Raw genomic sequence first — 14,207 nt, forward strand, 5'->3', positions numbered from 1 at the left:
TTACATGTCTGTGCTAAAATGACACGTGCTAGCATTGGTTGGTTGTTAACCATTACTCCGGGTCTGCCTGTATGATTCCTCTCAGACTATCAGCTGGAGATGAACGAGAGCTGACAGCACACTTCTAGGGCATGTGAGACGACACTGTGCTGCTTTGCCACTGTGCTCAGAATTCTCACCACATTTCATTTAGTGGATCAGACAACTGAGTGACAGAATGGAAATTTGAATTAAAAAATGAAAACCCAGATTTGGCTGAGAATCACCACTGACTGAGCAAGATCTTTATAACAAACAGGAAATGCCAAAAAAGTTTTCCAAAATGGCTCCTCTGCCTATTTTGTACTCATCTGGCAAGGAGGAAAACATGCTTATTTTATTGCATCTTTTTAAACTCCTACTCCAAGCAACTATGATCCTAATGCCAATTTCTTATTTTTAATCCCCCCCCCCCCCCCCCCACACACACACACTCACTCTCGTTCACACAGTTACTTCTGTCTTGCTGTTTGTGTGAAGGCCCTTGTGTTTGGGAAGAACCTGAGGGGAACGTCCATACCCCAGTGGCTGATAGAACAGCTCTGGCAGGGTCTCTGTTCGAAACGGAAGCTTGTTTGAGTGGGGATGGCCTCGGCTGTTGGACTGGGACATTGATGGCTGTGGTTGACCAGTGAGAGCGACATGTTGCTGAGCAGGACCCTTACTAGGTTCCCAGGCATGGAAGGCTGAGATGGAGGTCAGTGGATGGGTGTTGGTTCTGGAGATCTTGGACTTGGGGATCTGGGAGGGTGTTATGGTGTTAGCAACAGGAACATGGATCTCTGGTGGAAGGAGGAATGGCTTTTCTTTGGAGTGCAATGCAACAGGTTGGAAAGTTGTAGGTGATGACTGGCGGTATGTTTGGTCCATCAGTGGGAAACTCCTGTAGTAGTCTCTGGTTATTGTATCTTCTGTAAGTAAAGGAAATTTTAAAAGGGATGAGACTGGATAGATATTTGCTTTAGTCTTTACCATCAATCAACATAAATTCTGTTTGGACAAAATCACCTCAAAAAGGAATTAATTTTGCAACATGACAGCTATAATTTTTAAAAAAATCATGTTTACATTACAAAGATGAGATTTGTGTCATTCTGAGCTGAGAGTAACAAGGGGAAATAAACAACATTAAAATGACTAGATGGCATTTGGAGCTCTGTTTCCATCTGGATTATTTACAGGGAAAGATACAGTAGATTAGGAAGATTTGTATTTGTTCATGCATTCATTTTCAGTAAGTGTTTTGTGATGGTCTGGGTGGTGGTTATAGAAAATATCCATCCATCCATCCATCGTCTGTAGCCGCTTATCCTGTGCAGGGTCATGGGCTGGAGCCTATCCCAGCTGACTATGGGTGAGAGGTGGGGTACACCCTGGACAAATCGCCAGGTCATCACAGGGCTGACACAGAGACAAACAACCATTCACACTCTCATTCACACCTATGGTCAATTTAGAGCCACCAATTAGCCTAACCTGCATGTCTTTGGACTATGGGGGAAACCAGAGCACCCGGAGGAAACCCACACAGACATGGGGAGAACATGCAAACTCCACACAGAAAGGCCCTCGTCGGCCACTGGGCTCAAACCCTGACCTTCTTGCTGTGAGGCGACAGTGCGAACCACTACACCACCATGCTGCCCATTGTAGAAAATATTTACCTTTTAATTATTTGCTTGTAATTATTTTCCTGAAGGTTTATGAAAACCTCTGAACTTCTGTGTTAAATATGTCAAATCCATCATATTTCATTCCTTGTATGGAATACCACACCAAGCCCAGAAGTGATGCAGTGTCAGGCTCAGCCTGCTTCTCTTGGAACCCTTACCCTTCATTCTGTACATCAGCTGGTATTTCCATCTTGAGAGTGAGCTGAGGAATCCTTTCTGAAGTTCTGCTTCTATTGGTGAAAAGCTGGTCTAAAATTCTTTATGCGATAAACATCAGGGTCTGATCATTCCATGGTCAGACGTGAGTAGTGTGGCAGCTGCCTAGACTTGGTATGGTATGGAATTGAAGTTGTAATCTTTTCTTATGTCACTGGATGTCATGAGCTCAAATTATCAGACAGGGCAGTTTTTCTCTTAAAATTAAAATACAATCTCGTTATAGAAGAGTTTCTAACGTGAAGAAGAAAAATTCTAGTAATGACTAGATTTATCTCTAGAACACTGCATTACCAGTTATCGTACTTGATATTCAGAAATAGAAGAAATATTTAAAAATGAATAAAACAGTGAACTCCACAAAAAGATATTCATTATAAATGACACGTCACTTCAGTCATCTTATGTTAAGTGCTCATCACTTTGTTATTATTCCTAGCTCCCCTTTTAATTTATTAGGTCATGGTATTTTGATGAAGCTCAATCATTCCATCTCTTTTGAACGAGGCTGTAGTGTCCTGTGTACACCAGAGAACCTCTTTTGCTTCTGCTGTTTTCTCTGGGTATAACCTGAAGGACGAACACAGACACTGAAGTCTCTGTTCCTCAGATTTTGAATTCAGTGCCTCAAACTCTCTGGGTGTCGCACCCCAGTGAGGTCAGACATGTAGAGGTACCCCATACACTGCCAGTCTGAAAAACATCTGATCCTGTGCAAACAATAGACACTGTCTGGTTCCTCTTAAGGTTTCTTCCTCGTGTCATCTCAGGGAGTTTTTCCTTGCCACCGTCACCACAGGCTTGATCATCATGGATAAATAAATTTATTAGGGATAAAAATACAGTGGTGCTTGAAAGTTTGTGAACCCTTTAGAATTTTCTATATTTCTGCATAAATATGACCTAAAACATCATCAGATTTTCACACAAGTCCTAAAAGAAGATAAAGAGAACCCAGATAAACAAATGAGACAAAAATATTATACTTGGTCATTTATTTATTGAGGAAAATGATCCAATATTGAATATCTGTGAGTGGCAAAAGTATGTGAACCTCTAGGATTTGCAATTAATTTGAAGGTAAAATTAGAGTCAGGTGTTTTCAATCAATGGGATGACAATCAGGTGTGAGTGGGCACCCTGTTTTATTTAAAGAACAGGGATCTATCAAAGTCTGATCTTCACAACACATGTTTGTGGAAGTGGATCATGGCATGAACAAAAGAGATTTCTGAGGACCTCAGAAAAAGCATTGTTGATGCTCATCAGGCTGGAAAAGGTTACAAAACCATCTCTAAAGAGTTTGGACTCCACCAATCCACAGTCAGACAGATTGTGTACAAGTGGAGGAAATTCAAGACCATTGTTACCCTCCCCAGGAGTGGTCGACCAACAAAGATCACTCCAAGAGCAAGGCGTGTAATAGTCAGTGAGGTCACAAAGGACCCCAGGGTAACTTCTAAGCAACTGAAGGCCTCTCTCACATTGGCTAATGTTAATGTTCATGAGTCCACCACCAGGAGAACACTGAACAACAATGGTGTGCATGGCAGGGTTGCAAGGAGAAAGCCACTACTCTCCAAAAAGAACATTGCTGCTCGTCTGCAGTTTGCTAAAGATCACGTGGACAAGCCAGAAGGCTATTAGAAAAATGTTTTGTGGACGGATGAGACCAGAATGGAACTTTTTGGTTTCAATGAGAAGTGTTATGTTTGGAGAAAGGAAAACACTGCATTCCAGCATAAGAACCTTATCCCATCTGTGAAACATGGTGGTGGTAGTATCATGGTTTGGGCCTGTTTTGCTGGATCTGGGCCAGGACGGCTTGTCATCATTGATGGAGCAATGAATTCTGAATTATACCAGTGAATTCTAAAGGAAAATGTCAGGACATCTGTCCATGAACTGCAATCTCAAGACAGGTGGGTCATGCAGCAAGACAATGACCCTAAGTACAGAAGTTGTTCTACCAAAGAATGGTTAAAGAAGAATAAAGTTAATGTTTTGGAATGGCCAAGTCAAAGTCCTGACCTTAATCCAATGGAAATGTTGTGGAAGGACCTGAAGCAAGCAGTTCATGTGAGAAAACCCACCAACATCCCAGAGTTGAAGCTGTTCTGTACGGAGGAATGGGCTAAAATTCCTCCAAGCCGGTGGGCAGGACTGATCAACAGTTACCAGAAACGTTTAGTTGCAGTTATTGCTGCACAAGGGGGTCACACCAGATACTGAAAGTAAAGGTTCACATACTTTTGCCACTCACAGATATGTAATATTGGATCATTTTCCTCAGTAAATAAATGACCAAGTATAATATTTTTGTCTCATTTGTTTAACTGGGTTCTCTTTATCTACTTTTAGGACTTGTGTGAAAATCTGATGATGTTTTAGGTCATATTTCTGCAGAAATGTAGAAAATTCTAAAGGGTTCACAAACTTTCAAGCACCACTGTAGTTCACAGCGGTGTAGTGGTTAGCGCTGTCGCCTCACAGCAAGAAGGTCCGGGTTCGAGCCCCGTGGTTGGCGAGGGCCTTTCTGTGCGGAGTTTGCATGTTCTCCCCGTGTCCGCGTGGGTTTCCTCCGGGTGCTCCGGTTTCCCCCACAGTCCAAAGACATGCAGGTTAGGTTAACTGGTGACTCTAAATTGACCGTAGGTGTGAATGTGAGTGTGAATGGTTGTCTGTGTCTATGTGTCAGCCCTGTGATGACCTGGCGACTTGTCCAGGGTGTACCCCGCCTTTCGCCCGTAGTCAGCTGGGATAGGATCCAGCTTGCCTGCGACCCTGTAGAACAGGATAAAGCAGCTACAGATAATGAGATAAGATGAAAAATAGTTCATATGTTTAAAGTTTTTATTTCTCTGTAATGCCGCTTTGCGACAATGTCTGTTGTTAAAAGTGCAATACAAATAAACTTGACTTGACTTGTAAGTTAGGGCTCTACAGAAGCTGAACACAGCCCTGCTTACAATATTCTTTAGTGCCATTTTCTCCTGAGAATGAAAAATATATTGTGTTATCTCCAGATAGTAAAGCTTGTTTTCTTATAATAGGCGAACAATTAAATTTTATCACAAGACAATAAAGCTAATTTTTTTGTGATAATTATTTATTACTCTCGTTTTATCTTCACATGATTTATGAGCATTGATAAGATGAAGTTCGCCTGACAGACATTCAACTATTAAACTAATCGTGTTCATGGTATTGTGGATCCTGCAACAAGTAACTCCAATAATTTTCTAGAAAGTTAACATACATCTATTACCTCACCTGTTGGCATTAGCTAGTGATAAATCTCCAAACAATTGAACAGCATAATTATTTTTAAATATTTACATTTCCCTTGTGTGTTGTTTCATTGCCAGTCGTGCGTTTACTGGCCCAGGTTGGTAAATCAGTGAGAGAGAAAGGGGTTACCACATACGAATAGGTTTTTACAGACTGTAGTTGGGACATTACCATTAAAAAAAAAACTCGCTCCACTCGGCTCTTCTGTCCTGAGGCTGGGGGTCAAGGGAACGTGTGCTACTCTGTGCAGCAGGTCCCAGGGTTAGCTCACTTCAACATAATGCTTGCGGGTTTGGCACTGAGAAAAAAACAGCACACCTTCGCACAGATAGTTCTCAAGCCATGGGTGGTGATACTCAGATGAGGGGGCTGTATTATGCTAATGAGTGCCCCTCTTGACATAAGAAGGGGAGTCCAATCTGAATGGCTTAATGAATCACATCTTTTCTGAAATATGCAGCCCAAAAGAAACTGACTAGTTCACCTCATTTCAGAGTTTGTTGGTTGGTCGACACCCTGGATGCCCAAATGTATTTGCATAAGCACTGAAAAAGTGAGTTTTTAGTGTGCTTGCTGCACAAAGCAGTGTGAATTCACACACATGAATTCATGCAATCAGGTCCGACCTGCACTTGTCTTTTCTTTCTTTTCACTCATCCCTTTTTCCTCCATAGGCTTCCATTGATTTTTGGCCCCATTGAAAATTAATGGAGTTTCGCGAGAAAAACTTTCACTCTCCGTCAGTTTTTTGAACCGAGTGACCAAATGTCATGAAACTTCACATGATGCCTCAGGCCAAGTCCCTGCACATATCCATCCCCTCATCTGAGACCTGCACTTATCTTTTCCTTGTTTTTCACGCATCCCTTTTTACCTCCATAGGCTTCCATTGATTTTTGGCCCCATTCAAATGAATGGAGTTTTGTTCAGTAACACTTCACCACACATCCACCAAACTTCATATGGCACCTCAGGCCGACTCACCCATCACACACATGATATCAGGTCTGACCTGCACTCATCTTTGTCTCGCCTTTCATCTGTCCATTTTTCCTCCACATTGCCACTAATTATTGGAAGCTTGACTGAGTCATCCCTCCATTCCCCCATAGGTAATAATGCATTTGGCAAGGATCTGTTCATTTGAGACTTTGCCAACAAATTAACTTCAAATCAATGGCCACTTTATTAGGAATAATTGCACACACACACACACACACACACACACACACACACATATATGCTAGCAGTTAGCATATAAGCATTAGTGTGTTAGCATGATAGCTGTAAGCATGTTACTATTAGCATATTATCATACAAGCTGTTAGCTAGCGAGTTGTTCAAATGTTAGCCTTAGCATGTTAGCATGCTAACTGTTAGCATGTTCACCAAAGTATGTTAGCATGTTAGCCTTAGCATGTCAGCATTAGCATGTTAGCATTCTAACAGCATGTTCTCCTGAGCATGTTAGCATGCTAACTGTTAACATGTTAGCTATTAGCATGTTAGCTGTTAGCATGTTAGCCTTAGCATGTTAGCATGCTAACAGTTAATGTTAGCCATTAGTACATTAGCATGTTAGCTGTTAGCATGCTAGGCAAAGCATATTAGAATGTTAGCTGTTAGTATGTTAGTAACAGCATGTAAGCTGTTAGCTTGTTAGCATTCAATCTGGGGGGGGGCAGCACATCCAAGAAGGACACATCCAGGCTGGACAAACTGATCAGGTGGGCCAGCTCTGTGGTCGGCATGAAGCTGGACTCTCTGGTGATGGTGGCAGAGAAGATGTCTATGGACAAACTACTGAGCATCATGGACGATGCCAGTCACCCTCTGCACACCGTCATCAGCAACCAGAGGAGCCTGTTCAGTGACAGAATGCTCCTTCCCAAGTGCAGGACGAACAGACTCAAAAACTCCTTTGTCCCTCACGCCATCAGACTGTACAACTCCTCTCTGGGGGGGGAGGAGGGGTAACAGGAGGACAGAGTATGGGAAGGAGCAGTAGCCTAGCTTAACAATAAGCAATACCAGACAATGTGCAATATAATGTGCAATATCTCTCCTGCTGCCACCCCCCTTCTCCCCCTTTTTTATTTTATCTTTTTAATTAATTTATTTATTTCCCCCCTCCTTTCCCCTCTCTCCCCCTTCCTCTCTTCCCCATATCTTATTCTTTTTATATTTGTATATGTAAATACTTAATTTAATTTAATTTATCTAGAAGTTTTCCTCTATTTATTTTCTCTGTTTATCTGTAATGATGCTGCTGGAATCTTAATTTCCCTGAGGGAACCCTCCCAAAGGGATCAATAAAGTTTTATCTAATCTAATCTAATCTAATCTAATCTAATCTAATCTAATCTAATCTAATTAGCATGTTAACATTAGCATATTAACATTAGCACATGAACATACTAGCTGTTAGCATTAGCTTGTTAGCATGTTAGCATTAACATGTTAGCATGTTATCAACATATTGGCATAAAGTATGTTAGCATGCTAGCTGTTAACATTAGCATGTTAGCATGTTAGCTATTAGCATGCTAGTAGTAACATGTTAGCATTAGCATGGTAGCATTAGCCTGTTAGGATGTTAGCTATGAGCATGTTAACATGTTAGCCAGAGAGTGTTAGCTTGTTAACATGTTCATCTGCTAGTTGTTAGCATATTAGCCTCAACATGTTAGAATATTCACAATTAACATGTTAGCCATTAACATGTTAACATGCTCACTGTTAACTTGCTAGCATGCTAGCTGTTAGCATGGTTGCCATTAGTATATTGACATGCTAGCTGTAAGCATATTAGCCTTAGCATATTAACAGTTAGCATATTAGTACTAGAATGTTAGTATTCGCATGTTGACAGTTAGCATGTTAGCATTAAAATTTTAGCATTTGCATGTTAACATGCTAGCTGTTAGCATATTAGCCTTAGCAAGTTAACAGTTAGCATATTAGCACTAGAATGTTAGCATTTGCATGTTAACAGTTAGCATGTTAGCATTAAAATGTTAGCATTTGCATGTTAACATGCTAGCTGTTAGTATATTCCATATTACTATGTTAGCAATTAGCATATAAGCATGCTAGCTGATAGCATTTTAACCTTAGCATATTAGCATGATAGCTGTTCTGCTACAGCTGAGCAAGCACACTGCATTTTCTCTGCAGAAATGCAGTCTAGTTTCATTTGTCCCCCTGAAGTTTGGTTGTCCATTTTTGGCTTTGTAGCTAAAGCACTTCTATAAATCACTCTGGATAAGGGCATGTGCCAAATATGCACTCTGTATGTGTGTGTGTGTGTGTGTGTGTGTGTGTGTCTCTCTCTCTCTCTCTCTCTCTCTCTCTGTCTCTCCCTCTCTCCGGGCCCGGCACTATGGGCGGGCCTTTGGGGGCTGGGCCTGCCCATTTAGGCACGTGGGCCCGCCCTAGTGTGGGCCCGCCCGCCCTGTCATAGGCTAGGGCCAACAGCTTAACACAATATTTAAAATAAATAAATAAATAAATAAATAAATAAAATCGCAGGCTACTACAATTAAATGCTTTTCTTTTTTTTTTTTAAAGGGCATAATATTAAAGAAAAAGTCCTTAATTTAAAATGTGTTAAAACTATTTGTAATCATCTGATTGGTTATTTCGTAATGATCCGGGTTAAACGGAAATGGTTTGGTTAAACAGAAATGGAAACACGCTCTGACTTTTGGCGCAAGCACTGCTCTCTGCGAGAACTCCTTTTCCACTCTGAAGAACGTTTTCACCGACCACAGACAAAGCATGCTGCACACACGCAAGGCCAATTTGATCAAATTGGCATTTGAGAAGGACTTAAAAAAGTTCAGGGAGGAGTGGAGTGATGCTGTCTTGCGAAGATTCCACGCAGCTGCACATCGTCGCCTACCGCTTTACTGAGGGTGAGCTTGAATTTTTAATCACTACATAATAGTTATACTTGAGTTGTTGATTATAGTAAGCCTACTGTATGGGCTACAAAATAGTTATACATGACACACGGTTTTCTTAACGTTTCGGCCTGCGCCCATCTCGTCAACCCTGCGCTGTCATGCACTTGGCTTTTGATTTGCAAACTAAGGCCAAGTTTACATTAGACCGTATCTGTCTCGTTTTCTTCGCGGATGCACTGTCCGTTTACATTAAACCGCCTGGAAATGCCAGGAAATGGGAATCCGCCAGGGTCTACGTATTCAATCCAGATCGTGTCAGCTCCGGTGCTGTGTAAACATTGAGATACGCGGATACGCTGTGCTGAGCTCTAGCTGGCGTCGTCATTGGACAACGTCACTGTGACATCCACCTTCCTGATTCGCTGGCATTGGTCATGTGATGCGACTGCTGAAAAACGGCGCGGACTTCCGCCTTGTATCACCTTTCATTAAAGAGTATAAAAGTATGAAAATACTGCAAATACTGATGCAAATACTGCCCATTGTGTAGTTATGATTGTCTTTAGGCTTGCCATCCTTCCACTTGCAAGTGGTAAGTGATATGCACTGGGATCACACACACAGAGGCTCAGTCCCGAATCGTGGCTCGTGCACTTCACTCGCGCGCTGTGTGAGCTGTGCAGGGCCGGAGTGCGCACCCTCCAGAGGGCACTCGCTGTTCAGGGCGGAGTGATTTGGAGCGCAGGATGCCTGCGGAGCCGAGCGTATCCGTGTATTGGTGTTGCTGTGTGCATGCAAATCGTGTATTGGTGTTGCTGTGTGCACACTAATCGTTTTAAAAACGTTAATCTGATGATCTGCTGATATGGTCTAATGTAAACATGGGCTAAGCACTGGAGGTAAGAAACTGGTTTTGACGTTTCAGTTAACCTACAAAACACATCTGTATTAAAGATTAATGTTGTCATGCTTCACAAAACTAGATTTGAGACATAAAACTTTTAATGCGCATGGTTTCACTTAGAAGGGATTCAGTGACTGCAGTTAGGCTTTGTGCAGGGAGGATGAGTGTGGCACGGGGGTATGAGTGTGATGTAATCTTCTGTTGTGCACTCTTAAAGGACATGGGACATGAAACATAAATGCACGCTATATCAGTTTCTTTCCATTAAAAATATGAATTAATTGCATCAACAAATACAAAATCATCTATTAAATTCAGCAAAATCGTTATATTCGTGATGATTATATGGCATTTCTGCTTGAGCTCCGATATGCATATTTTACAACCGGAAGAGCCGCTGTCACGTGATCATACGTCACAAAAACTTTCGGGCACAGCACAAGCGGGTAGATGAATGGAGAAGTGGATGACAAGAAAATTGTTTTTATAGTCTTTAAAGTACATTGAACATCATGGTGTATTGTGCTGCTTATGGTTGCAATAATTCCAATGGGAAATGCCCTGGAGTAAGTTTTTTTGCATTCCCCAAGGACCCGAAGCTGAGGAAAGTGTGGGCTCACTACTGCCGTAGAAAAAAACTTTGCACCTACTGTTTCCCACAAACTGTGTTCGGACCATTTCACTGAGGATTCTTTCAACATTAATACTCAGGTACTGAGCGATATTAATTGCCAAGCCAAATTTAAGAGGCCGTATAGCCGGGTTCATGGAGGCAGTGATAGCGCCATAATATACAGGGCCTAACATTCCTACAACTGTAGAGACAGTCAAGAAATCCTGTAACATTAATGGACATTTAAATAGAAACAGTCCACCGTACTTCCATAATGAAATATGCTCTTATCTGAATTGAGACGAGCTGCTCTGTACCTCTCCGAGCTTTGCGCGACCTCCCAGTCAGTCAGACGCGCTGTCACTCCTGTTAGCAATGTAGCTAGGCTCAGTATGGCCAATGGTATTTTTTGGGGCTGTAGTTAGATGCGACCAAACTCTTCCGCGTTTTTCCTGTTTACATAGGTTTATATGACCAGTGATATGAAACAAGTTCAGTTACACAAATTGAAACGTAGCGATTTTCTATGCTATGGAAAGTCCGCACTATAATGACAGGCATACTAACACCTTCTGTGTGCTTCGACAGCGCATTGATATCTTCACTCGGAGTTGTACCATTATTTTTTAGACAGGGCGGACAGACCAGGGCATTTGCCCGCCTGGCCGTGCCCGACGAGGAGCGCTCTCGGCCGGCTTGGGAGGCAGACGGCAGCCCCTCCTGGAAGTGTGGTTTTACCATGGGCCTCATGCAGAAAAATGCCGAGGTGCATTCGCTAAGCGACTGAAAGCTGAGGTAAGGATTAGTATTATAATTTTGGGTGTATCAATTATTGATTATCATAATTCTGACTCGTTTCGCCATTTTGAATGTTTTCATCTCGGACTCTGGAAGCATTGTATCTCAATCAATCTCGAAAAATATCAGCAAAAAAAAAACTAGCTTGCAATGGACTTTAGCTAGATCTATGATGAACTTTAAATGTATGATACAAAAATAATACTTCTTTCAACAGATCATTAGCCTTTGAGCAGAATTGTTTTTAACTTACCAGGAAGTGTTATCGAGCCGACCGCTTTCAGTTTCATGGGGATTGAATGAACTCTCACTCTCAGAATAATCTGACCCATCAGAGTAAAGACAAGATCCATGTTCATGTGAATTTCCAGCTATCGGTTCGAATTGATAGGGTCTAACTTCACATCTCTGTGAAACATCGGGAATGTCCCTGTCGATGGTGTCCATTTCGGTAACCTTAGATTCATTAGATTCATTAGATAACATTAGATTCCCAAGCGCTGGCTCCTTGGAAAGTTTTTGTGACGTCACGGGTCACATGACCGCTTAGCTAATTAACGAATCATTGTTTTACGCTGATGTATAAAAAAGTTGAATAATGTGATGATTTTCACATTTTTGACGCCCTGCAGTGATTTAGATGGCATTTCTTATGTCCTTTATACATAATTATACCCAGAAAAAATCCATGTCCCATATCCTTTAATTGTAAATATCAATCTTAATTTGCTGTCAACATTGATCACAATCATCCGTTTGTGCATTCAGTGTTGGGTATTCAGAACGAGTTTACAACATGACTCGTGCGCAAACGGAATACTGCCAATATTCCGTATGAAACTGAATATTCCCTGCAAATGCGCTCAGTGACGGACAATATATAGCAGTGGAACAGGGTGTCTGAAGAGCTCAAAATACACCATTTTAGAGTGGTTTTTTTTTCAAAAATTTCTTCTGGGGGAGCATGCCCCCAGACCCCCCTAGTAAAATTGGGTTCGCCGATGCGTGCCCACCCCCAGCCAGTGCAATGCCCTGCTACTAGACCACTTCTGCCGCCGGGTCTGCCTCTCTGTGTGTGTGTGTGTGTGTGTCTGTCTCTCTCTGTCTCTGTGTGTGTATCTCTCTCTCTCTCTCTGTGTGTTGCATGCTGAGAGTGTGTGAGTGAGTGCATGAGGATTCATGGTGAGAGCATGATTGTTTGGGGTTTATCCCTTACTTTTTTCATACTTTATTTCTTGCTTTATCTTGCTTTAAGCATTAAAATAACTTGCAGTTTAGATTTATTTAATAATTTGTGTTAATTGTTGATTTAGTTTTGTTAGGAGGAAAGTGGTGATGTGGCAGGGTGTAGGAATGACGTCTCACCCGGTTGGGTGTGGCCCTTCCCTTTCGCTCCACCACAGAATCAGGTGTGTCCCTAAAGCAGGATCGAGTGTGGAGGATGTGCTGCTTGCAGTCGGTAAGCAGGTCGGTATGAAAATATTGCTTTGGCGTCTAGGATGAATAAAGCAATGGTAATATTTTTTAAGGAGCAATGTCTGGTGAATCGTCTTGTTGAGACCGGGGTGTGGATAAATGAAGTGTTTGTGCCAATTATGTCATGAGTTTCGCCGACAGTCAAAGTCACCATCTCCAATGTTCCCCCTTTTATCCCGAACAGTTACATCAAGCACGAGCTCTTAAGGTTCAGGAAATTTGCCAGCGCAATAAAAATGATTCCACTGAATTGTAAGAACAAGGCCCTGAAACATGTGCTGTCTTTTTGGTGGCAGGTGTTCATGTTCCTCGAGTCTCCAACATTAGATGTTTCCTTTTGTGTTTTGCACGGAAACAAATCCTACATGCTGTATGCAACTATGAGAAGCATGCGGTGTTTTGAATGTGGCGATATTGGCCATAAAATGTTTGCATGCCCTCATAAAGCTCAGACTGATGAGGGCAAAGGGACCAGCACTGGTTTGGTTGTGGTCCAAAAGGGACCCAAAGAAACAGAGAAACAAATGGAGATTTCTGACTCAAGCGTCCTGGCTACAGAAGGATCAGTGGGACAAAAAACAGCGACTGTAATGTTTCAATAGGAAACACAGTGGCTGAAAGTAAAACAGAAACTGATACACTAACGGAGGCAGTCAGTAGATCAGAACCCTGCGGTGGTGAATGATGGGGAAGGCACTGATCTGGGGGCAGATAGCGGGGCAGAGACCATCATGCCAGAGCCTGTTACTGACCCACCTGTCATGGACATCACTGTACTGAACACTGGAGAGCTACCGGCAGAAGAAGGGGGTGATGAGGTAATGGGGAATGAGGATGCTCTGTCTGATACCTCCAGCCTGTCTGATCTAGGCTCACAGGTGATGGATGAACAGCTCAACTCTCTAGAGGAAATTAACATGTTTTTAGATGAAACATTTGGGAAAACAGTAGAGGTGAGTGATTACTTCTCAGATTTGGATAAGTTTATTGTGTCAGTGGTTATGTTACAGCGGACAGTTGGTTATGATGTACTGTGCAGGAAAAAGCGATTCATACTTTAAAAAATGCTGGCAAAATTGCAAAGGGGCAAGACCCCGTCATGCAAAAAAAAGTGATAAAGTCACATGGTGAAGTCTATCTTGTTGATTTCCTCTCTGTTACTTCTGATCCTGCCCTTTTTCTCATTTCCTCATGCAGTCTTTCCATTTAGGGTCTCTAAATATTAATTGGGCTAGAGATAACAATAAAAGAGCTGTATTAACAGAATACTTATGAATTTAAAAAGTTGA

The 14,207-nt window shown here is 42.0% G+C and overlaps 1 protein-coding gene across 1 annotated transcript in view; it reads right to left on the bottom strand.

The window, feature by feature from the left end:
- Positions 1–483: 483 nt before the first annotated feature.
- Positions 484–14,207, bottom strand: part of LOC132871045 (protein shisa-8) — an 88,720-nt gene continuing 74,996 nt past the window's right edge. Inside the window, exon 3 of the mRNA XM_060905199.1 lies at positions 484–950. Within this exon, the coding sequence (XP_060761182.1) occupies positions 484–950 (467 nt within the window). The remainder of the gene's footprint in view (positions 951–14,207) is intronic.

Source organism: Neoarius graeffei, chromosome 22 (assembly GCF_027579695.1).
Source record: "Neoarius graeffei isolate fNeoGra1 chromosome 22, fNeoGra1.pri, whole genome shotgun sequence".
Lineage (NCBI taxonomy): Eukaryota > Metazoa > Chordata > Actinopteri > Siluriformes > Ariidae > Neoarius > Neoarius graeffei.